The sequence below is a fragment of the Mastomys coucha genome, unplaced genomic scaffold (assembly GCF_008632895.1).
Source record: "Mastomys coucha isolate ucsf_1 unplaced genomic scaffold, UCSF_Mcou_1 pScaffold22, whole genome shotgun sequence".
Taxonomy (NCBI): domain Eukaryota; kingdom Metazoa; phylum Chordata; class Mammalia; order Rodentia; family Muridae; genus Mastomys; species Mastomys coucha.
In genome coordinates, this window is record NW_022196905.1 from 267,046,835 (window position 1) to 267,072,267 (window position 25,433).

The following is a 25,433-nucleotide window of genomic DNA, read 5'->3' on the forward strand; positions in this document are numbered from 1 at the left end:
TTTTTTCAGAAATAAGCTAAAATATTACTGGGGTTTCTTCCTTCTCCTCCCTTTCTTTCTCCCTCCCCCCTCTTCCAAGATCTCTAACCCAAGCTGGTCTCTAACTTGCTATGTCACCAAGGATGACCTTGAACTCCTGATGGTTCTGCTTCCAATTGCTGGGTACGGGTTCGAGGATCACAGCTGTGTGGCCCTGTACACAGTTATATACCTCACTAGGGAAGTAGCCACAGGCTTTATACAGGCCAAGCAAGCCCTCTACCAACTGAACCACATCCCCAGCCATAAAACTTGATTTCTTTTGTGTCAGCCAGGTCAGTTAGTCTCTTTTACCTTAAATCTATGGTTAATACTTTTATTTGTCTGACAGTTCACAGGCTTCCAATTTTGAGGGGTTATGGCCATGCCTGATAAAAACAGAAAGCTTACCATCTTATAACCACTCTCAAAGATCTCTCTCTCTCTCTCTCTCTCTCTCTCTCTCTCTCTCTCTCTCTCTCTCTCTCTCTCACATACACACACACACACACACACACACACACACACACACAATGACTAGATGACTTCCCTAAAAGTCCACCACCTTCCTATAAAACCAATCTGGGAACATTCCAGATTCAATCTGAAACAGGTTAACACCTAGCACTGTGAAGTATCTGGAGACCACTGCAGATGCCTCTTGTATTAAAATTTATTTGTTTCTGCTACTTAAAATTTTAAGTTGGCCAGTATTCCTTGGCAATCCATAAACATTGGTTTAGGTCTGGAACATGTTGTGAAATGCAGGAGAAAGTTTAAATAGGAGAAAAAAATCTAGTTTTTTTCTAGTGTCAAAACAATGTCAAAAACCTAAGCTATTCTGGGTCAGCAATGGAACTAGAGCCCATATCCCACAGCAGGAAGAACCACTGGGAGTTTGGAAACCATCAATATGACTTCTTTACATTTCAAAGATGCCTAACACTGCCTTGTGTAGAAATAACTTCTTGCATAATTATATGTAAGCACAGGACTAGGCAGACAGTACAGTGCTTGTCTTGCAAGCATGAAGACCTGAGTTGAACTCCTAACACCCTTGTAAAAATCAAGATGTTGTGGTATATGCCTGTAATCCTAGCAGTGGGGAGCTGAAGAGAGTAGGACCCCTGGAACATACTATTCAGATGTCCTAGCCTACTTAATAAGCTAGTGAGAGACCTGTCTCAGAAAATAAAAATTTAGGGGGTTGGAGAGATGGCTCAGGGGTAAGAACACTGACTGCTCTTCTAAAGGTCCTGAGTTCAAATCCCAGCAACCACATGGTGGCTCACAACCACCTGTAATGAGATCTGACGCCCTCTTCTGGTGTGTCTGAAGACAGCTACAGTGTACTTAATTATAATTATAATAATAAATATTTTTTAAAAATTTTAAAGAGTAATACCTAAGATTGTGGCCTACACACACATATGAATCCCTGACTACATGGATCCAAGTTTTCTTGCATTGAAAGTTGTATGCCTTGTTATCCAAACAGTATCATCTATCTGTATGTGTACACACATACATTCACATGTGCTTCACTTCTTATATATGATATCATCAGAGGCAATAGGTATCAGAAAAGGAGTAAAAACAGACTTTCATTTTCAGTATTTCTGAATGATCTGCAAGTAGTTGAGAGAGATATGAAGGGGAGGAGGAGGGATTGCTGACTTGAGAATTCTTCATAGTCCTCCATCAGAGCCCACACCCTAAGCACTATTAGTCTAGTCTCTTGTCATTCCCTGTATCTAACGTGTTGCCTATTCTCAGTCTCATACAACAGACTCAGAAAATTACATCTTCGTTCTAAGTTGACTTCCACAAACCACCAAGTAGACCAAAACTGTGCTGTTGCCAATGTAGTTTAGTCCTATTTGAGGTCTCTCCATGGGCCACCAAGCACCTGTCATTATAACCAATCCTGCTGGGTTAAGTTTGATCCTGCTGGATGCTGGACAGAGCCTGAGCAGCCTTTGCCCTCATCTACTTTTAACTGTCACTTAGGACATTGAGCCTTCTGCTCCAGGACTATCGCTGATCAGAGTGTGACACTCACTTCTGCCACTGCCTGTTAGCGTGGATGGCTGGAGTATCAGTTTCCTCATCAGTGGAACCCAGCCCAGGCATGTAGGTTCAGATGGAACAGAAACATGTAATTCTGACACCTGCCACTGACCTATGCTCTAGAAGAACTGTTACAACAACTACAAATGAGCTGATTCTTTCAAGGGTCAGGCCTCTGTAATCTTCCAAATTGCACTTTGACCTTTTAGAAAGCCTGGCCTCAATCTCTTTTCTCAGGAAGCACTTCTAGTTAACCCGACTTTTCTGTGCACATGCCCAAGTTGTCCTCTGTGTGTATACATTATATACAGTATAGAGTATCTATACAGAGTGTATATGCAAGTGTACTCTATATACATATATTTACCAATGATTTTCTTACTATCTTCAAATTTCCCCTATGTAACATATACTTTATTTTCCAATACTTTTCTTCTATTTGAGAAGTTCAAAAACCCACTTTTTTACTATTTCACCTATAGTCCGCATAAAAAATATTCACAAAATACATGCATAGATATATATTAGTTCTCAGAAGTCATTTAATGAAACAGAACTCATAGATATCTGATCTTCTTAAAACTCAGCACTTCTTTCGGGGCTCAACAACTTCAAAAGTTTCTAAAAAACATGTGGATTATACTGATCATAGTTTAATGCAACCAGGAAATTAATTTTTTAGATGCTGGCTTTGAGGTTTTTGGGCAGTGGATTACAAGAATGAGAATTTGCTATTTCTAATCCCAAGAGCTGAAACCAAGGACTGTCCTGCCTGGCAGCCTTAGCCCCTCTTCACCTTTCCCCCCTAGTCACCTTGGACCACCCTGATTCTCTCCCTAGAGCCCTGATATTCCTTTACATCTGCTCTGCCAGATGTTGGAACTTTGGGCCAGTAGCTCAACACTCATCTAAAGATCCTTCTCTGAGACATGCACACCTCCAGCCTGTTACTCTTCTGCTGTCCTGCTTGCTGGCCTGGGCCAGCAGCTCCACTATGGAAGGAGTCTGGAACCTTCCATAGTGCATGGATCATAACAGTTTCTATGGATCTCAGTGTCAGTGGATAAATGGCAGTGCTTGGTACAGACTATGTAATTAAGGCTCTCTATATTTAACAAGAATCAGAGAGGAATATTGGTTGAGTACCTGCCTAACATGAAGGAACCCCTAGGTTCCATTCCCAACATGAGGTATGCTAGGCATGGTGTATAATGTTGCTTGATCATTGAAGGAGGAGTAGCAGAATTTTCACCATCATCCTCAGCCACAAATTGAGGCTAAATTCCTAGGAAACAGAGGGCCCTATCTAACAATAACTCCAAGAAAACTTCATAGTTCTAATTACCCCATCTTTGTCATTAATATCTAGATGTGATTTTTTGTAGCCACATAAAACATGGTGCACCTCTAAATTTGTGTGAACAAGCACTGTCCCCCTTGCAACTCACTGGCTTCCAGGCTAGCCTCACTCTTGTTCAGTCCTGGGAGGTCCTATGGAGTCCCTGAACCCTCTCCTGCCACTGTCTCCTGTGGAGGAGGCATTTTTTCAATGGAGCCAACTTATATAACAGTAAAAAAGGAAAATAAAACAAAAAAAATCAATCATTTGGGGCTGGAGCTGCAGCTCAATTGGTAGAACACATGCACTATATAGCAATCCCACTTGAAAGATGAAGGCAAAAATACAAGAAGCTCAAGAGCATCCTCTGCTACAAACCAAGTACCAGGCTAGTCTGCATTCTTTGAGGCCCTCTCTTCAATAAAATAAAATAAAATAAAATAAAATAAAACAACAAAGCAAAACACAATAAAAATTTTTGGTATATGGTTGAGAAAGTGAGAAATTATCATTTTCTTTTTCAAATCCAAAGCTCAGAGCCCTGTGAAAACAAGGATGGCTTAGAGATGCCCGAGGCTCCACAGTGTCAGTGACCAAGGCAGGAATGGAGCCCACATCTTCTGATGCTCAGCCCAGTTCTCTCCAATAACCCCTTGAGATTTCTCTGCTATATGGAGCTATACCCAGCCTGAAATCCCTTCCAAGGGTACATGATGTGGCCTGACACTGTGGAAATGTTGAAAATTGTGTAGTTCTGAAAGTGGAGTCAATGCTGGTCAAACTTGTTTTGTCTCATTGAACTCCTCTAGGCATGCTAACCTTTCCCAGGAGAAGATATATATTAATACCTGCATTGGAGTTCTCTGTGTACTTTGCCTTAAAAGATCTAACCAAGTGTTTCTTCCTCACGGAGGAGTTTGAGACATAAAAAAACACTGGATCTTGGAAGTAAAATTCTAAGATTTCCAGTATCATGCCTCATTAAATACATGAATTTATTGTTTATTAACTATGCAATTATAAATTAATATAAAATATGTAATATGTTGATATATAATTATGGTATATGATATATGGGCTATGTACATATTTTGTATATATTTCATGTTATTTGTGAATTTATAACTCAAGTTGACATTATCACTGTTGTCTGAGAAGCTCCAAGAGCATTCAGAATGGAATGAAAACCTTCACCTAGAACTAACCTGGCAAAATGTGACAAATTCAGGAGGTTTTAGCCATAATCACACATCTGGAGGCAGAGTGGAAGTAGCTTGAGCCCATGTAAGAAAGTTTGGGAGGCATTCTTAACAAGCCAGATCATTTTGGAAGGCCAGGTGTGTTGTATCCAGGTAACAAGCCATGTTCTCTTCCTCTCTTGAACTGTGAGTATCTAACTCAGGTGCTAGCCAACTAATTTTCCCCCAAAGAGCTCCCAGAGCCTCAGATGGAAACTAGGCTTATTGTCCTGAGTCACTAAAACTGGCTTTGGTGCCTAAGAAATTATGTCAAGTCTGTGGGCACTTCCACTCAGTTTAGAACAGTGTCACATTGAGCAGATGACTCCATCAGTAAACCACTTGTCCTACAAATACAAGAATTGGAGTTTGATCCCCTACACCCAAGTAAAATGCCAGCCATGATGGAACATGATCCCCTACACCCAAGTAAAATGCCAGACATGATGGAACATGCTTGGAGAGCCAGATTCAGGTCACTGGCCAGCCAATCTAACAAATCTGTGAGCCCTGGGTGAGGTCCAAGTAAAAATGAGAGACCTTGTCTCAAAGCATCCAGGTGGTGGCACTAAGGAAAGACATCAAGGTCTCCTGCATGCATCTCTGGCTGCTGCATGCAGACTTAACTGTACTTGCATACACAGAGACATGTACGCGTGCACACAAAGATGCAAGGAACTGTCTTGATATGTCACCTTACTTCATCAACTCTTGGAATTCTTACAGTAGCCTGTGAGCCACAGACTGCCAGTGGTGCAGGGAAAGAGAAGCGGATCTGAACATTCTTGGATTCAATACTAAGATTCAAAAGATCTCATTTTTGAGATAGGAGAGATAGCCCAGTGGTAAAGGGCAGTTTTTGCTCTTGCAAGGACTCAGTTCAGTTTCCAGTATTTATATGGTAGCTCACAACCACCCATAACTCCAATTCCAGGGGTTTCAACCTTTGTGGGCACTGGGTATTTCTGTAATATACCTACATGAAGGAAAACACTCACACACATAAAAATAAATGACTCTTTAAAGGAGAAGGGATGTCCTGTTTTCTCTGCTTTAAGTGTAGCTACTTGAAGATCAGAGCAGTGGTGGCCACAAGGGAAAGCTGACTTTTCAGCTGTGTAGACAGCCGTACCCTGATTGGTGCTAGATGCCATAGACTTGGAATTTTGCTCATTCATCTAACAACAAGGTCAGCCCATAGTGCACATACGCCTCCTCTTGTTCTGCAATCACAAATCACCATAGTTTGCAAAGTCTTGATAACCCTGAACAGCTATTAAAATCACACATTGTAAATATGGACCTTCTGCACATGCCTCTGAATGAACAAATTTAGGGTGGTATACTACACCACAGCTGATACCTGGAGGAAGGTTATAGTGTCAGTGTTGATATCAGGTGACTCCTAGCATCAGGGTTGTAATCACAGTTTATGGTGCCCTTGCTAACTGCCACACGTTGACATGCACCTGTGTCAACACTGCTCAGCCTGAGCCAGTCACCCGGGGTCCATGTACGAATTACCTTTCACATTCAGTTTGTCAAAGAGACAGAGGTCACATCTGGCAGAGTGACCGACTCACTGCCAGGGGAATCTGAAACCCAAACTCTCTTGGCTGAATTCTCTCCCTTACCTCCATAAATGTTCTATTTCACCAATAAAGAGCTGTCAGCCCTGAAATTTAAAGATCTGAGCTTGAAGGGGCTATAATTATTTCTCTAGGGCTCTGTCAAGATTTCTGCAGCTTACTTAGTCATTGTTCCCACATGAATGTATATGTGTGTGTCTGTGTGTGTGTGTGTGTGTATGTGTGTGTGTGTGTGTGTATGTATTCATGATACTTGATATCATGGTGTGTGTGTGTGTGTGTGTGTGTGTGTGTGTGTGCCTGCAACATTAGATGCTTTTTAAGTACTTCATAGAAATAGGATACTATGGTAAGCATAGTAAACCTTAGCCTGACTTTACCATTTAAGTCACTGTTAAGGAATGGTTAAGCAGTGACTGGAGATGGTGGTGGGTTTTTCCTAGAAACCCTCTGCCTTCTCACCACACTTCTTGTGAAGTTGAGAAATTTTCATCATGTCCCTTTTATCCCTTGCTCACAGGGCCTGAATGTTCTCAGAACTATACATCATCTACTGGAGTGATAAAGTCCCCTGGGTTCCCTGAAAAATACCCCAACAGCTTGGAGTGCACCTACATCATCTTTGCCCCAAAGATGTCTGAGATAATCCTGGAGTTTGAAAGTTTTGACCTGGAGCAAGACTCAAATCCTCCTGGAGGAATGTTCTGTCGATATGACCGGCTGGAGATCTGGGATGGATTCCCTGAAGGTAACGTCTAAGAGCAGCTGGAAAGATCCCTCAAAAAGGAGGAATCTTTTATAAATGTTACAAGGCACACATCATTTCTTAAAATAGTCCAAAATGCAAAGGGAAAATAAAATGTAACTGTGAAGGGCAGGGATGGATTTTCTGTAATTAGAAAGGCTTTCCCAACTACGGCTCCCAACTCCTTCACTGTGTACACAAGCAGTGGAGTCTGTGAAAGATTATCCAAAGTTCTGTGTGATTTCTGTGATTGCCTAGAGATCAACACATAGTTTTCCTGACTACTTTAACATCACTTATATCAAGTCACTCATTCTAGAAATGAGAGATGGACAGAAGAGCAGAATTAAGGGATGACATATCAGGAAGAGAGGATGTAGTTGACATTCTGAATGGGGTAGTCAAGCCAGACCAGCATAAGACAAGACAATTTTGAGCATGGGTTTGAAGGAGGTTGGAAAATAGCCATGGAAATTTATGAAACTTACAGGAGAGTTAAAAAGTGAATGCAAAAATCGGTATGACAATTTCAAACAAAGAGAAGACTATGAAAGAACTTGTTGCAGCTGTGCTGCTGAAATTGTGCTTAACCCAATTTCCTGTTAAGATTTTCCTTGAGAACAAACACACTGCGTCTCTTAGAAAGGATGACTCAAAAAGCTCAATGGCCAGCAGTTGAAGATGTATAGCTACTGTTAAAATGGTAGAATGATATTCTTAAGCTGGATACATTCTAAGTGATGATCAGGTAAAATATGAGAGCAACTGCTTATAGTTTTGAAAAAATATAAATTCCAATCATTTTATCACAAACAGCAGAGAAAATTTAATTTTAGAGAAGCTTGATACTGCCATTTAATGAATGAGTAAGTTAACATTAGTCTGATCTGTTCTTTCTTTTTTACCTTATGACGAAGGATATAAAGATCTTATAGAAAATCTTCCTTCATTAGATAATGAGATTTTCCCAAACATAGCACTGATTGATTTCCAAGCACTCAATCTGATAATTAGGAAAACAGCATTATAATAATGTGGTAACAATAGTTAGAATGCATAATAATAGGTTTATTTGTTCACAACCCAAATTTGCTGCCTTCCTTTCTAGAACTTTCAATTAAAAAGACATCTGAGGAGGAGGTCCCATCACCTAACTTATTTAGAATACTTTTAGAAAGAGGCACATTGTTATTAGTGTCAAGGGTTTCTTAAAGTGGTAATTTTCTGGTTCTACAAAAATCACTGTGTCGAAACTAAGAATAATATGAGTTGCCAGCCTCATGTACCCATGGTTTGAACTGTGGCAGAGTTGAATCCTTTCCAGAGAACACTAGCTTTGGGATATAAAGAAGTCATTATTTTGTTTGTTTTGGAGGCAGGGTCTCTTGTAGTACAGGCTGGTCTCAAACTTACTATGTAGCTGAGAATGTCTTTGAACTCTCATCTTCCCAGTACTGGAATTCCAGGCATACATGGCCATACTTGGTTTATGCCATGATGGGGATTGAACCCAGGGCTTCATGAGCACTAGACAAGCACTAAATCAACTGAACTACATTTGCTACACAAAAACTGTACATTTGTATGTTTGTTCATAGTTACCTGGCCTTCTCCAGTCTACACCAGCACAGTTCCAGCATTTTCTTTTCTAGGGAAAATGGGAACTGACCCTCCTGGATTTTTTGTTAGTGTCGCTAGAAACATTTTTGTCATGGTAGTTCAAAACTCATAACTCCCAATAGATTCTTAGTCTCTGATATCTTTTCCAGAAACAATATCCAAAAGGTGTAGAAGGCTTTTAGCCATCTCATGACCTTATGCTCTAACTTATCGTAAGCATCATTAATGACTAAGTAATTGAAAGCTATCCATTGACTCAAATTGACTTTGAAGAAAAGCAGTCTACTCTAAAACTCTGAATTCAAAGCATGCAGGTTGTGAATCACATTTCTCCACCTCTCATTCTCTGGAAGCTTAGTGGATCCACGAGTTCTGAAGGGATTGGTACAGAGAGCCAAGCCTACCTCTGCAAAAGATACTACATGTTTGTGTGGACTGGACAATGGAATCAGGGAATAAGGAGCTCACACCACTGTTGTGCCTTCTCTGCTGGAGCTGGGAAGAAAGATCAGAACTTAGTTGTCACAGACATTGCAGAAGTGATTAGCAGAGTCAAGAATGAGTTTCTTAAGCGCTAGATGAGTGCTGTTGTTTTTTTTTTTATTTACTTTTACATTTAAAGTAACCTAGTAAGACTACAATGATAGAAATAAATGTGCAAACTCTAGAGATTCTCTACCGATATGCTTAATAAATTATGAATACTTAAGTGGCCTGTCTAGTGCCTATGAAATGATGCCTTTCTGGTATATTAAAGTTCTCTCACTTTAAAAGTACCTCCTTAGATGGGCATAGTCTTATATATGTAATCCTGGTACTTGGAAGGCTTAAGTAAGATTACTGAGTACAAGGTTCACATAAGCAACACACCAAGTACCAGGCTGTCTCAAAAAAATGAAACAAACAAACAAATAAGAAACAAAGAAACAAAGACTCTATATGATTCATTGTTGCTTTTCTTCATATAAGAAGACAGAAGACCCCATTATTTTTAGTCTGCAGTAGGGCTATGATTATTGGAAAGAATGAATGGAGTGGGGTGCTGTCATCTAAGCAAGACAGACATCCTTTAACCTTCACATCCAACCTGGTAGAACTAGGGTTCTGCTTTTCAAAGCTTGTATATCCCTCTTACTAAAGTCCTCAGTAATTTACTTCTGGGTTTGGTGATCTCTTTGGCCTTTAGGTCCACAATTACAAAAAGGAAGAAAACAGTAGCCCTGTTCAAATAAAACACAAATGAGCACATATGTTGCGCATGAGAGTGCCTTGTCCTCCTGGCTCAGATCAATATTGCATTAGCTTGCGAAGCTGAGGTTCCCCTGTTGCTCACGAAAATTCAATACCTCTTTGTATTATTGTCGCCAAAGCCTTACACTCTCGTATCTTGAGGGCTCCTAAGGAGACATACAGAGATCTGTCTGGGGGCAATGTTCTAAAAGACAGAAGGCAGATTTACCCAGTATGCTTCCAACATTATAAACCAGTGAGTCATGGAGACTCTCTAAATTATGAGTCTGCATTAGACAAGTTCTCTTCTGTTTCCTCTTTCAAAGAGACTCTCCCTGCCACCCTCCCCAAAAGAATGGGGTGATAGGGAAGGGGGAGGATGGCTGCCAGTGATTCCCCCACCAGTGTTGATCGTGAAGGTCAGGGGCTGTGGCGATCAAGGAACAACCCCAAGGATTAGGACTGTAAAAGTTTGCCCACAGACTAAAGAAAAAGATTATGAAGCCACACTGATGGAATTTAAATGAGTGGGAACCATGAAGAGAGGATGAATGGACACTAAGCCTCCCATTTATAACTGCAGACCAAAATGGGATTCCTACCCAGGCAAGGAAAGAACTGAGTTCTTGGCTTCAGCAAGATGTTTTTGTGCATATATTATGGACAACCTGGAGCTCCTTGGCCAAGAAAAGAATCGTTGAATTAGTGGCAGGGCCTCACATCCAGGATGAAGAAAGCCTGGCAAAGAGCTAGCACTTGGAGAAGAAATCCAGGCCAAGATTAAACTGAAAAGAAGTGAAACAGTAAGAGTTCCATTTTCTGAGGCAAATGTAACAAAGTTCTCTTTTGCAACATTCAAAGCTATTGACCAATGTGGTGCTCTTTAAAGGATCATTATTACCCTCCCTCCTGGGATACTCTTGTGTTTTCCTGGTGGTAAACACCAAGTTTCTAGATTAAGGAGTGATGGCAGAGAGCACAGCCTTTGAATTCAGTCGGGTTGATGACTTTGAACATATCAAGTGATCATATACTCAGAGTAATGCATAGTGGGCTGAGGATTCATGGAGACTCTCTAAATTATGAGTCTGCATTAGACAAGTTCTCTTCTGTTTCCTCTTTCAAAGAGACTCTCCCTGCCACCCTCCCCAAAGGAATGGGGTGATAGGGAAAGGGGAAGATGGCTGCCAGGGATTCCCCCACCAGTGTTGATCGGGAAGGTCAGGGGCTGTGGCGATCAAGGAACAACTCCAAGGATTAGGACTGTAAAAGTTTGCCCACAGACTAAAGAAAAAGATTATGAAGCCACACTGATGGAATTTAAATGAGTGGGAACCATGAAGAGAGGGTGAATGGGTAGAGTGCTTACCTAGCATACACAAAGCCCCGATTCATGTATATAAAAAGAGTATTGCGTCAAAGCTGGGCATTGTGCTCAGTTGGTAGGTGTGTTTTCCTTATCTAAGGAAGGCCTGGGTTCGATCCCCATTGTATATTACCAAGCACAGTGGAACACTCCTGTGATTCTAATGGTGAAAATAAAATATCATAAGGTCAAGGTCATTGTCAGCTACGTGGTGAGTTTGAGACCATTGTAGGACAGATATTAAACCTTTTTTCAAAGACAACAGCAAAAATAAACTGAAATATATACAACACCTCAGTTAGTTGGTTCGTTTGAGAGGACTGATCAAACTGAAAACCTGTCAGCCAAGGGTCTAAAGTTTTCACATTGACTTCCCACTAAAGTTGGTGGTTCTTGGGGCTTTGGAAAGACCAGCTCTTGTGGGGTTCACTTTTGCAGTGATACACGAGTCATCAGGTGCCTTCTGCACAGGCTACATGCATGGTCCTTGAAGACCTACGTCCCTTTTGAAGACCTCTCCCTCCACCCTAGGAAACAGGGAAAAGTCTACCTCCTGGGATCCTTAAATGAGGCAGTGACTAGTAGCTCGAGGGCATAAAACAATGGTTTTCTAAGAAGGAAAAATGGTCCACACCAGACTGTCCTTCAAAATTCAAGCCATCTGGGATGTTTTTACCATATGCGAGATAAAAAAATATATATACTAGAGAGAAAACGACTATGTTCTTGTTTTGTTGATCTGAGGAGATCAGTGGAGAGGTCCCACTGCTCTGTTCTGCTAGGAGCTTCTGCACTAAGTGACTCATTGCCAAGTTGGGCTAAAACATTTCAGCAGAGGCACAGCTACACCAAGCCAAATCAGAATTTGACTTTAACACAAATTAGTCAGTGTTGTGGGGGGGGGGGGGTCATTCATGGCCTAAGGCAAACATATCTCCTGCTGGGTACAAATTGTTACTGGGGGCCATTTCTTGGCCATTAACCACAGTATAGTACAACACTCATTCTTGGATTTGGAAGAGTTAAAAACTGTCAGAAATCAGAAAAACACATTTTTAATTCCTTTTGATCATATATAAAACATTGTGTTTATAGTTTCTAAGTTTTGAATGGTTAGAATTTTCTATCAGTTGTTGGGCACAGCCTTGAAGAATGTTTTGTGTGTACTATGAGTGGTTTAGAATCCAGGGCTACATAGTGGAGTAAAGAAGGAAATTGGGGTTGTGTGGCCCTGGATGATTCTTGGGATGATAAGTATCTCCAGGCTCTCCTCTGGGTAAAGGAGAAGTGAGATGCCTGGACTTTTCCTAACTGGAACCTTTCCTACTGAGCTGTAGAGACAGTTTAGACTGAAGGTGAATACCAAGGTACCACCACATGGCTTGAATTGCATTCTTTTCAACTGAAGCACGTTCTATGTGTGTGCACATGTTAGCCTACTTGTATGAAGGCCCAAGGACAGCCTCAGTTAGCATTCCTCAGGGGTCATCTGTTTTGCTTTTGTTTCATTTGATTTTATGTTTGTGTGTGTGTGTGTGTAGACATATATACATGTGTGTGTGTGTATTACATGAGTATAATATATGTTCTCATGTATGTGATAGGAGTGCACATGTGTGTACAGGCACATGTGTGTGTGCCAGAAGCTGCCATTTGAGTGTCTTCCTCTATTGCTCTCCACTTTATTTTCTGAGGGAGGATCTGTCATGGAATACAGAGTTCACTTACCAACTTTCTTTTTGAGTCTCTGACTCTACCTACTGTGCTTTGGGATTACCACTGAGCTGCCATGTTTGCTTTGTATGTAGATGCTGGGAATTTAAACTCAGGTCTTTGTGGCACTGAACTATCTCCCCAGCCTGTTCCATTCCAGTGCTAGCTGGGGAATATGATTGTCCTGCGAATGCTCCTCTGAGCATCTTCTCAAGTCCTCTGCACAGATTCATCCAGAACATGCACTATCCACCAGTTAACCAGGGGACACTCACGTTAGGTGACAGCTATCCTTGTGTTCTGCCAAGACTTGTCCTTCTGAGTGGTTATTTTTGCATCTGCTGTAGAGGAAATCTGACATTCTCTGTACTTCTACTTTTCCAGTTGGCCCTCACATTGGGCGTTACTGTGGACAGAAAACTCCTGGCCGGATCCGCTCCTCTTCAGGCATTCTATCCATGGTCTTTTACACTGACAGCGCAATAGCAAAAGAAGGTTTCTCAGCAAACTACAGTGTGCTGCAGAGCAGCATCTCTGAAGGTCAGTATTTGTTCATCTCATAAAGCCCTGTAGTAAACACTGCCCATTATTTCTCACACACCTGAGGCCACACAAAACACTAAAGAAATGTTCAGTGAACTGTAATACCCAGTGTTTGATTTGTCTCTTTCTAAAAATAAAAATAAAAATTGTGTGTAAGTATCAATTGGAAAAAAATTGTTTGGTGTATTTCCTCCATAAAATTATGTGTGAGTCTCTGCAGTTAGGGAAGTGGAAAATGACTACACACTGCATGGAAACAATGAGGGGTGACCTGGAGGCCTCCCCGGCACCTCAAAGGCACAGGTGTCAGGAACCACAGGATGGATTCTGGCAGAACCAACCAGTGGTAGCTAATACGCAGGGCGGTCACACACAAGGGCACTTGACTATGGGAGACCCCAGGGAATTCACTGCCGTTTTCTTATAAAATAAAAGTAGGATGTGTAAAAGCAGGATTTCTTTTTACATTTTTTGTCATGTTTTTATTTTTTTTATTAAGTTATATATTCACTTCACAATCCAATCACAGCCCCCCACCCTCCTTCCAGTTCCACCCTCACAAATCCTTCCCACATTACCACCTCTCCTTCTCCCCATAGAAATGGAAGCCCCCCTTGGGTACTAGCCCTCCCTGGGATAACAAATCACACCATGACTAAAGGCATCCTTTCCCACTGAAGCCTGACCAGGCAGTCCAGCTAATGGAAGGGGAACCAAAGGCAGGCAGAGTCAAAGACAGCCTCCCTGCCCAATTATTAGGTTACCCACATGAAGACTAAGCTGCACATCCACTACAAATGTATAAGGGGCCTAGGTCCAGCCCCTGTATGCTCTTTGGTTGGTGGTTCATGCTCTGTGAGACCCCATGGTACCATGTTAGTTGACTCTGTAGGGCCTCATGTGGTATCCTTAACCCCTCTGGCTCCTTCAATCATATCCCCTACTCTTCCACAAGACTCCCAGAGCTCTGCCTGATGTTTGACTGTGGTTCTCTCCATCTCTTTTCATCTGCTGCTGGATGGAAGCCTCTCAGGAGACAGTTATGCTAGGTTCCTGTTTGCAAGCATAGCAGAGTATCATTTATAGTGTCAGGGGTTGGCTGTCTTCCATGGGATGGATCTCAAGTTGAGCCAGTCATTGGTTGGATATTCCCTCAATTTCTGCTCCATCTTTATCCCTGTGCATCTTGTAGGCAGGACAAATTTTGGGTTGAAAGTTCTATGGGTGAGTTGATGGTCCCTTCCCTCTACTGGAAGTCCCACCTGGCTACAGGAGGTGTCTATGTCAATCTCCATATCCTCTGCTAGGAAATCTCAACTAGGGTCACTTCCATAAACTCCTGGTCCTTCTGCCTCTACCCCCAGTGTGCAGGGATTATAGGTGGTATGCCCCACCTCATCAGATTACAAAGTGCTGACATGAGACCTATGTAGGGAGACCACACTGCACAAGCACTCTGTCAACCATACCACATCCCTCCACTTCAAATAGCATTTTTGTCAACCTTAACCCTCATGGGAAAGTTAGTAATAACTGTGCTGACATTCATAACCTTGTTTTGAAATATCTGCATTTAGGAAAACATAATTACAGGTGCCATGTTCCAGTAATCCCACGTTGCATATTTTGTCAGACTTAGTTAATGAACTCTGCAAGTGCTCTCTCTCTGTCTCTCTCTGTCTCTGTCTGTCTGTCTGTCTCTGTCTCTGCCTCTGTCTCTGTCTCTGTGTCTCTGTCGCTTTCTCTGTCTCTCTCTGTCTCTGTCTCTGTCTCTATGTCTCTGTCTCTGTCTCTGTCTCTCTGTGTGTGTGTGTGTGTGTGTGTGTGTGTGTGTATGTATGTATGTAAGCCTGAGGTTTACATAAAGCTGTGTCTCTTTCTCAATCAATTTCCACCTTATGTTTTGAGACAGAATCTCTCGGTGAATCTAGACCAGGCTTATGGACTGGTTAGACTGGTTAGCAAGCCCCAGTATCTGGCTCTCAATGCTGAGATCACAGGTCCAGTTACCTTTTACTTGAGTGCTAAGAGGATCAAATGCAGATCCTAACATTTTCTTAACCATCTCCCTAGGCCATGAATGAACTCTTTAGTTTGCCACATTAAATTTAAGATTTGTCTTTAGCCTTTCGTATTTTGTCTGCAGATTTCAAGTGTATGGAGGCTCTGGGCATGGAATCTGGAGAGATCCATTCTGACCAGATCACTGCATCTTCACAGTATGGCACCAACTGGTCTGTAGAGCGCTCCCGCCTGAACTACCCTGAAAATGGGTGGACTCCAGGAGAAGACTCCTACAAGGAGTGGATCCAGGTAGGCGGCACAAAGATGGGCAGAGTTGAGACAAGCGAGGCACCTGGGAAGGCTGTCAAATAGAAATGGATGCTATGTCAAACGCCCACATATGAGTGGGGGAAAGAGCCCTGAACAGAATTCAGCAAAATGATCACATTCGCACACAGAGGAGCAGAGATGGCTCAGGTGGCTCCCAGATAACATTTTTTCTTTTCAAGTCCCGTTTACTGCTCTTTCCAGAGTTTGAATAGATACCCTACTTCCCCTATCAACTACACATTCATGTTCTAGGTTGACACCTATCTATTCCACCAATGAAATGCAGAAATTCTGTCTATAGTGTGTGTTTGAGATCTTTGTCTACAAGTATTGGTTTTTTGGGTTTTTGTTTGTTGGTTTGTTTGTTTGTTTTGGTCTGTTTGATTGGAGTAGAACATGCAAAATAAACATGATTCTGTGTAGCTAATTGAGGATATCTGCTAACTTGTATTTATGGACAAGTATGGAATCCACATATGTGCATCTTCATTAATGATTCTGTAGCTACTGCTTTTACTAGGCTCCCAGATCCTTTCTTACTGCAGCCACATACAGCTACTGGTTGTCATTCCCCAGGTCTTCTATTCACACCATTTTCCAGGAGTCATCCCTGGTACCATTCTGAACACTTACCCTTGTGCAACCTTGACTTCTGGATGTCTCCACCTGTATTGTTTATTTGTCTTTTCATTACAACAAAATATCCTACAAAAGCAACTTAAGGGAGAAAGGGCTTATTTTGGCTCAGGGTTTCCGATGATACATCACGGGAAGAGAAGATGCGGCAGCCTGAGCAGGAGGCAGCTAGTCACATTGTATCGGGAAGCAGAGGAAAGATAAACGCTGGTACTCAGCTCACCTTCTCTTTTTTATGCAATTCAGGACCTCACACCATGCTGTCCACTTTTAAGATGTGTCTTCTCACCTCAACCTAATCTAGAAAAATCCCTCAAAGACATATCTGAAGCTTTGTTTTCTCTATGGTTCTAAATTCCATCACACTGGCAATCATGAGTAACCAACACACCACTGCCCAAGGCCCTGTGCTTGGCTTCATGGAGTTTGTACCATTGTTTAATGAAGCATGTGCGTGTGAAAATTTTGCTTATATGCCAATCAATTGGCTGAAGAGTAGGCAGAGCATGTCTTTCATTTATTGCCTGGTATATAAAAGTGACTAACTCCCAGAAAGAGTCTCTATGCAAGAAGAAAGCTGAGATGGTTTATCCTCTCTTTTCATGTCCGTTGAAGTTTCAGTCATTTGAGCACAAATATAGGATTCTGTTTTACTTTGCAAAGGTCAATATTAGTTTAACATACACTTAAAGTGAAAGAGTCCATTACAGGAGAGTGAACTCATGCTAACCTCTGAATGATAACATTGAGCCATGTGGAGAGGGTGGGAAAAGATGAGGTCTCACCCGGATTGCTGAAGCCTGATCTAGATGAAGACAGAGGTGAAGTTAATTTGCTCGTGATAGCTTGTCTTTCCATGTCGCCGAACCCAAAGCAGCTCCTTGTGAGTGACAGACACAGCTCTGGGGGAAGCTTGCATTTTTGCAGTGCTAACTAAGCATGTCTGCATGGTAATGCACTTCTATTCTGGGTAACATAGACTTTACTCAATAATGGGGAACCTGTAGTCCTGCAGGGGTTCTGAAACTCCCATAGTTGCAATTCTTCTCCATGATCCAATTCTTCATTGGCAGAAATACAGAGACAAAATTGGCATTCCCAAAGCACTTGTCAATGGGATGGGATATTATACCATTTTCATTGGTGCAATGTGAGATAGCTGCAGAAGAATGTTATTCAAACCTTTCTCTCCTCTTGGGATAGTGTGGTCACAAGAAGCATGACAATAACCACTCCCCAGGATTATTTCTATTTACATTCCTCCACCACTGGACTGCCTGGAGGCAGGGGGCCAGACCTTTATGTACCAGGCTGAGCAAGGGGTAGCTGTTATCTGAAAGGCAGAAGAGGAAGGACACTCTGGACAATTACCCAAGCTGTTGAAATTCCTGTACAAGCAGTTCATGTCCCATTGCCGAAGCTTTGTCACCCCACCATGTTTAGCTTACCTCTCCATAGGGAAAGGGGCATACTATATTCAGTGAATGTACTAATGAGAGTGGCATCTCTCAATAAGCTCCTTCCCATTGTTGCTTGCTTCTGAGGTGTCCTGGCCACTTAACAGCTTTTGGACACTTTTCTTTTTGAGGTAGAGTCACACATAGACCAAGATGCCTATATACCTGAGGATGACCTTGAACTTCTGAACCTCTTGCCTTCCCCTCCTGAGTGCTGGAATTACAGATGTGGATCAAAACACCTGGCTCTATGTGGTGCTGGAGATGGAACTCAAGGCTTCCTAAATGCTAGGCAAACACCCTTTCAATTAGCTACATCCCCAGTTCCAACAGGGCACAGATTTGATCCAATCCCCTAATCCCAGAAAGAACTGAAACTCCTTCATTTTAAAAGCAGAGACACAGAGGCTGAGGAAAATCAGAAAGTAGTCAAGGCCACAGGTGAGACCCTGAACTTAAAAGCAAAGCATGCTGGGCTTCCAGAGCCACCTGCTTCTTAACATCACCAAGTGTGGTGACTTTGTCATTCATTCTGCTTTACACACCCGGATCACACCCATGAGCACCAAACTCTGTCTATCCTCCTCTCCTTCTCTCGATGAAGATGCTCCTCTTGGCTATGTTCAGGGACTTTGCCCCTGAGTGGCTACAAAAAGTGACTATCATGAAAGCCGAGCTTCTCATTCACACTGAGGTAAAATGGTTCTCCTTTTCCCTTGGCCCTCGGAGCTCATTTACACACTTATGTCTGTGTTCACAGCAGGAGCAGTTATCATCCACCCATCACCTAATTATGAATAATTTCATATGCTTCCAGCTTTTCTGAAGCTTCTTGGAAGTGGTTGGCTGGTTGTTTTCATCAGATAGATGTTTTATAAATTAACCAACAAGTACAGCGTAATTCAGATGAAGGGCCGAGGCAGGCACTGCTAATCACGCAGCATAGCACGTACGGCGGTGCACACGTACGCTTCTATTTTTATGTCCATGATTATGCAGATGACATTTGTCTTGATTTTCTGCTTTATCCCATTTTGCATGAAATATGCCCCCACAAAACACGTTGCTGTAGCAACAACTAGAACAAATAGTTGCATGTGTTAAGTTAATAAAGCAACATTGGAAACTGGCTCTCTTTTAAAGACAGGAACAGCCTTAAGTTCCCATTGTTTTCTCTAGGAAATTACCGAGTAACATTTAAAAAAAAAAAAAAAACCCAACAATACATCGTTAGCCATGGATGTGAACGTCCACACTGGCGCTTCCTGTGAGATCTGTTGTCTGCAGGAAGCTTCAGAAGAAGACAAGTAGCCGCCTGGTAAGACAGAACGTGAGGGGAAGTCCCGACTGGAAGGTTCTCCAATGGCTACGCCCTGCTCAAGGCCACTTCACAAAAACCTCTTGTTGGTGAACACAGTTGAACACACTATATGATTTGCTCTCTTTTCTCCCCACAATACTCCATTCTGTGGTCTGTGTTCTAAGGTGCTTGTTAACCATAGTCTTCCTCTTTCACTGTGTTCATGGTGCAAACAAAACCCTTATTTTTGTATACATCATTAAAGCCTAACCTTAGACTCAATGGAAATAAGGTCCTTTCCCAACAAAACAGGGATGTGGCCTTTAGTCACTGAAGCACCACCAGCCACAGCACTAAGAATCTCAGAGAAACACAGGCTGTGTTTTTCTTTTCTTCCACACAAATATCATGTTGTATTTGTTCAAGAAACATGGTCTCGTAGATACTAACTGTAGCCGTTCACACACAAAGCAGAATTTAATTTGTTAATTATTCCAATGTTTTATTAATGGTGGTGTTCACCACACTGTAAACAGATTTATCCTTCCAGCTTTAATTAAAGCTCTTGGGAGCATTTTCCTCAAAACAACTCTGACTTTCCCTGATTAAAATGCCAGGAGATAAAAAAAAGTAAATAAATAAATAAATTCTATAGCAAAAGACACAAGGCTAGGTGGGAGATGAACTCTGCTGATCCCAGATAAATAAAAATGGCACCAGGGAATAATCGATTATGGCCACCACCCCCAGTGACTTCAGAAAAAGAATTATTTGATAAACCAACTTAGTCTGAAACTTCATTCTTCTCCAAATAGGAAGGCATTGTCTTTTGTGGAAAAAAGAAATTTTGTAAGACCTTATTTACGGCTCTGAGTACTCCCAAGGAGCAGATAGCAGTCGCTTCGTAGCCACATTCTGATTGTTTGCTAAGTTAGCCCTGATGTGGGTAATTCACACCTGAACAAGCCTCTAGGAAGACAGTAGTCAGTTATAACTTGCTGGTATTGGAATCTGAAGAAACTTGAAGCATGGGACAGGGACTAAGCAGATAGCTGTATAAGCATGAGGTCTTGAATTTCACCCTGAGTCTACATGAAAAAGCCTTCTCTAATGGAAGTTGTCTGCAATCCCAGCACTGGTGAGAAGGAAACAGGAGGACCCCTGGAGCTTGCTGCTCTCCCAGACTAGCCCATTTGGAGAATTCCAGGCAAGTAAGAGATCCTGTCTCAAAAAACAAGGTAGACAGACCCATGCTTCATCTCTGACTTCACACACACACACACACACACACACACACACACACACCATATACACACACCATACACACACAAGCATTGAGTTGTCTTTAAGAGAAGACAAAATCAGTTGGACTTCTTTCAAGGACCAAATGAAATAAAGGTTTTACCCGGCAACCTAAAACATGAATATATGTTTTAATCATTTCTTAGGTAGGATAAAGTGCTTGCTTATCCAGTTTGAAATGTTTGATTGGAAGCCCTTGCTTGCAACCTTTGAGTATTCCCCAAATTGAAAGTTAGAAACTGATGTGATTTATCATAAAGATGTAGACAGCTATTTATGTTAACAAATTTTAGACAGCGTTGTCTTCCCCTTTGTACTTTCTGGACTGATCCTTTGTTCTCAGGTGTTAAGTATGGAACAAGTACCTCATTTGAAATCATTTTCAAGTTTTCAAGAAATTGCCAGCATCTTTCGGGTTTACAATCTGTAATGCTTTCTTCATGATCTCTCCCATCTGCCAAATTGACTAATCCAGAATGTGTATACAGCAGGGTTATTCTGACTGTAAACACTCTGTGTTTATAAACTAGACACTCTAGGGGGTGCATTAACTCATTCAGATCATTAGCAAATTGCTGAAATTACAATAAAATGATACTTTATAAATCTGTAACTAGAGAACTGACAGAAATAGCTCACAAGGTTTACCAAATGTGGAATGATGCCTGTAGAATATAGTCTTAGCCAAATTAGGAAAGTACAGGTGTTCAGTTCAGTGTGCATTCCTGTGTGTGTGTGTATGTGTGTGTGTGTGTGTGTGTGTGTGACAACTAATATTAGTACTCTAAATGTTTACCTGGAAGGTGTATAAAATTTGCTTTAAAATATTCCTCCGGGTCAGTCTTGGCAAGTCCCTTTACTCTGAACCTACAGACTTCTACCTCCCAAAGAGACCAAGGTTTTGCACAGGTCTGATACTTAAGTTGTATTCACACCAAAACCCAGGAGTTCCTTGTTACAGAAGCTCCTGCCACATTTCCTAAAATTGTCTCTCAGACTTTGGCCTTTCCATATTACAGGTCATTTGAAGGTCATAAATAGAGATACCTTAAATTCAGAGTTTCAGGGGCTTAGGGGGTGGATATAATTGTGGGTAAGCAGAAATTCATGTAACATAATTGTTTCAATATTTTAACTGACTATTTTTGTCCTGTAGAAGTCACCAAGATGGTTTAAATAATTTTGGTTAAGTTGACCACTTAATTCTGTTTTAGAAATCAGACAAATGAGTTTCATGTCAGTGCTCCCTAGAGAGCATGAGTAATGTTTGCAAATAATATTGAAAGGCCCACTGTTGTTCATTCAGAACCATACTGAAAGGTTATGTGCAGCTTTGCCTTCTCATTATTGTAATGGCAGTGTCTTTTTTTTTTTTTTTGAACCTATATTCAGAGTTACACCCTAGAAGAGATTGTTTCTTCTTCCTAGGACACCTCAACCCAAAGTGTAGGACTAACAATTGGTGTTAACATCATTTTCTTCTGTTTGCCCAGACCCAAAGGTCCAGAGATTTGCAAGACCACGCAGCAAATCAGAATGTTGACACCCTTGTTACAACTCAGCTTTTAGTAAGCTATGTAGAGTGTACATCCATCTGAAAGTGATGCCCTGAAGAGCCGTAGCACTGAGTTCCAGCTGGCCTCTGCTTAGTTACTGGCTGGAAGGTGTCTAGTAACTAGGATCATCACTGCAGAAGCTACAACTTTGACACAGCACTGGATGACATGTGGAGAAGTATTTTAGTGTGGGCAGTGCTCAAACTGTGTAGGATAGGTAGGTTGTGGGCATAGGGACTTCTCTGTGACATGCAGGCTGATGAGCAGTGTCCCTGGGGTATGCCCGAGTGTGCCATTGTGCCTTTCCACACAATAGTTCTGACTACAAAAAGACATTTGTGTAGATGTCTACTTTTTTTTATGTCCACCTCCTCCCCCCCCCAAAAAAAAAGGCTGTCAAGAGGTTGCTCACAGTACCCTGGACTCAGGTGCTAAATCATAAGATTAATCAGGCTTCTGAATGGCAAATGATTTGCTACTGGGGTTTGAGTGTGTGTGTGTGTGTGTGTGTGTGTGTGTGTGTGTTAAGCTACTTGATACTTGATGCTCTTTAAACTGGAGCCTGGTTCTTTTGTTTTCCAAAAATATAGAAATATTTGTTTACCCTATTCTAGAAAATCATATCACTGATTTCCCTTGTTATCTTAAGTTTCTCTATTTTTAGTTTTTTTTTTAAGTGAAGTATTTTTAACTAAATAAATACAGATGTTATTTTAGACTACTACACAATCACACTCAAAATTCAGAGATAAGAATGAATCTGGGGAAGAGAAACACAGGATGAAATTGTCAGTCATAAGCAACAAGATTTGAGCAAAGTGAGAATGAAATTAGCTCTCCTGCACATGTGAAATGTTACACACAGGCATATTTTAGATCTTTTGAAGCATGTCAATCAAAAGTTTATTGTTGTTGTCTTTTAACTTCCAACGTATTCCAGAGTGAGGAACAGAGGTTACAACACCTGTCTATTATTTATTAAGTTATCTTTTCATGGGAAATAATATTACATTTTATATCTGCTACCTAAATGGCAGCCCATTAAGTGCTCCTAGTTACCAGCCAGCACCAAATCTGTAGGCCAATGAGAAGGGACGGCTGATGGCTTCACATCTGTTTTGGGTGAAAAAACTGTTCCTGTCTGCAGTATTGAAAATTTAAAGAACTGCTGTTATTATACAATTGGGAACCCTCTGGGAGTAAAATGTTAATGAAATCCATAATGTGCACAGATTTTATGATAGCAGTTTTAGGAAATTCCTTTGGTGAGGTTTGTTGATTTCTGTCCCAGTGGTAATAATTGTACCTTTTACAGCGTGTGTTAATGTCAGCATTTAGGAGCAATGGCTACATTTATGCTGCATGTAATGTAACACACCCATTCTTAAGCTTTAAATAACTTTCATATTGTAGTTTGAAAACCCCAGGGCAAAACCAAATATGTTCTTCAGAACTGGGAAGAACCCCTAGGTTGAAACTTCTACCACATCCACAGACACCTTCTCCATTGATGGGAGAGAGGTCTACACGCTGGTACCCAGGCGTAGGTATGGATGGAGACAAAACACCTCTTGGTTAATGCATCACTTAAAAGCTCCACATCAGCATGAGAATTTTGGTCAACATCAAAAGAGTAGTTTAGGTTTCTTGACCTGAAAGGAGACTGCTGTTTGAGTGAGCATATGCATATACAAGTACACTCAACCTCCATGTACAAGCACACTCAAACATATATGTGTACAAAATACATGCACATGTGTGAGCATACATAAACACACATGTACACCCAAATACCTATGCCTGGAGGCATTCACACACAAACATACATGGATACATGGGTTATTTTCTTTCTTCACCCTTCCCCTCCCCTCTCTCAGCCATCTAATCTCATTCAACTCTAGGTTCCAATAAAGAGAGAAAAGTACATTAAATTTTAAAATGCTTTGTATATCCCAATAGTAATAAAATGCATTATGCTTTTGTATTTCCAGCAGTTGATGAGAGTGGGCATTTGAGACTAATTTCACACATTATGACTAAGAATAATCACATGTGCACTTGTGCATGTGTCTTGTGCTTTAATTTTTTCACCAATTCTCTTTGCCTCAAGGGGTTAAAAATGCATTTACAACATTCTTCTAATTGCCTTATGTCAGGAGAACAAAGCCTTCATTCCAGCAAAGTTTTATTTTCCTTACAATTCTAATGCTTTAAACTTCCGACTACATTTTATGGATCTAGCAAGGAGAATAAACAAGCCCTTTCATTCTTTTAGCAAGCCTGGGAGGCCTATCTATACTGTTCTTCAGGGGGTAGGTGATTGGATAAGACAGCTTCTCTGGGCCTTTCAAGCATTTAAGATTCCATGATTCTATTAAAAATAAATGTACTTGATCGGCTAGTGCTCTGAGCTTGCCTGAGATGAAAATATAAGTATGTTGGAGCGTAGCTGGAACTCATTTTAAACACTATTGATAATGGCGTGAGGCAGCATGCAGCTAATTTTTTTTCCATTAAGAAAGTTTTTTTCCCCCTTAGATCAAGCAATTGTTAAGGCTGCTTCCACCACGAAGCCTGAGGAGTTCATGCTGAATCTCTGCTTGTGGTGGGTTCCCCTTGGATCTTCTGAGCTAGTTTGCAAGAGCATACAGACCATGGGTGACAAAATGAAACCCACACAGTTGCCTTTTATGTGTCTCCAATCCTGAAGAAGTCTCTGTGAGGCTGGGGCTTTTTTTTACCACTACAGCCTGCTTCCACCATAAAGTTTGACCAATACCCAGTCTCTGTAGCTCCTTAAACAAAAATCATGTTTGTTTCTGAGCACACCACCTTCCTGAAGGACATCTTGGCTGTCTCTGGCTTCTAGACTTGAAGTGTTTACATATTGTAAAATCAGGTAAATCCCACCTCAAACTAGAGAAAGACCAGACCAGCTAGGCTCCTGGCTGCAGGAGCAAGGACTTAAGCAGGGCCTTCTATTTGAGAGGCTCTGGGAATTAAATACCAAATTTCTACTGGGAAATACTCAGGATAATGAAAAGAAGTGAGGAAATCACAAGAAATGTGAAGTCGTGACTATTCCTTTTGCTATATTAAGAAGCATATGGAGCTTATAGGAAAAGGAAAAATAACTTTTTCTTAAAGATTCATTTATTTATTTTATGTATATGAGTACACACTATATCTGTACAGATAGTTGTGAGCCTTCATCTGATTGTTGGGAATTGACCCCTCTCACTCAGTCCCTGCTCGCTGCGGCCCAAAGATTTATTTGTTATTATAAATAAGTGCACTGTAGCTGTCTTCAGGCGCACCAGAAGAGGGCGTCAGATCTCATTACAGGTGGTTGTAAGCCACCATGTGGTTGCTGGGAT

The 25,433-nt window shown here is 41.3% G+C and overlaps 1 protein-coding gene across 4 annotated transcripts in view; it reads left to right on the forward strand.

The window, feature by feature from the left end:
* The window catches only part of Nrp1 (neuropilin 1), a 153,738-nt gene that overhangs the window by 62,132 nt on the left and 66,173 nt on the right, over nucleotides 1-25,433 (forward strand). For all 4 annotated transcript variants that reach the window (XM_031341885.1, XM_031341884.1, XM_031341883.1 and 1 more), the window contains 3 exons: nucleotides 6,775-7,002; nucleotides 13,313-13,468; nucleotides 15,618-15,784. In XM_031341885.1, the coding sequence (XP_031197745.1) occupies nucleotides 6,775-7,002; nucleotides 13,313-13,468; nucleotides 15,618-15,784 (551 nt within the window). The remainder of the gene's footprint in view (nucleotides 1-6,774; nucleotides 7,003-13,312; nucleotides 13,469-15,617; nucleotides 15,785-25,433) is intronic.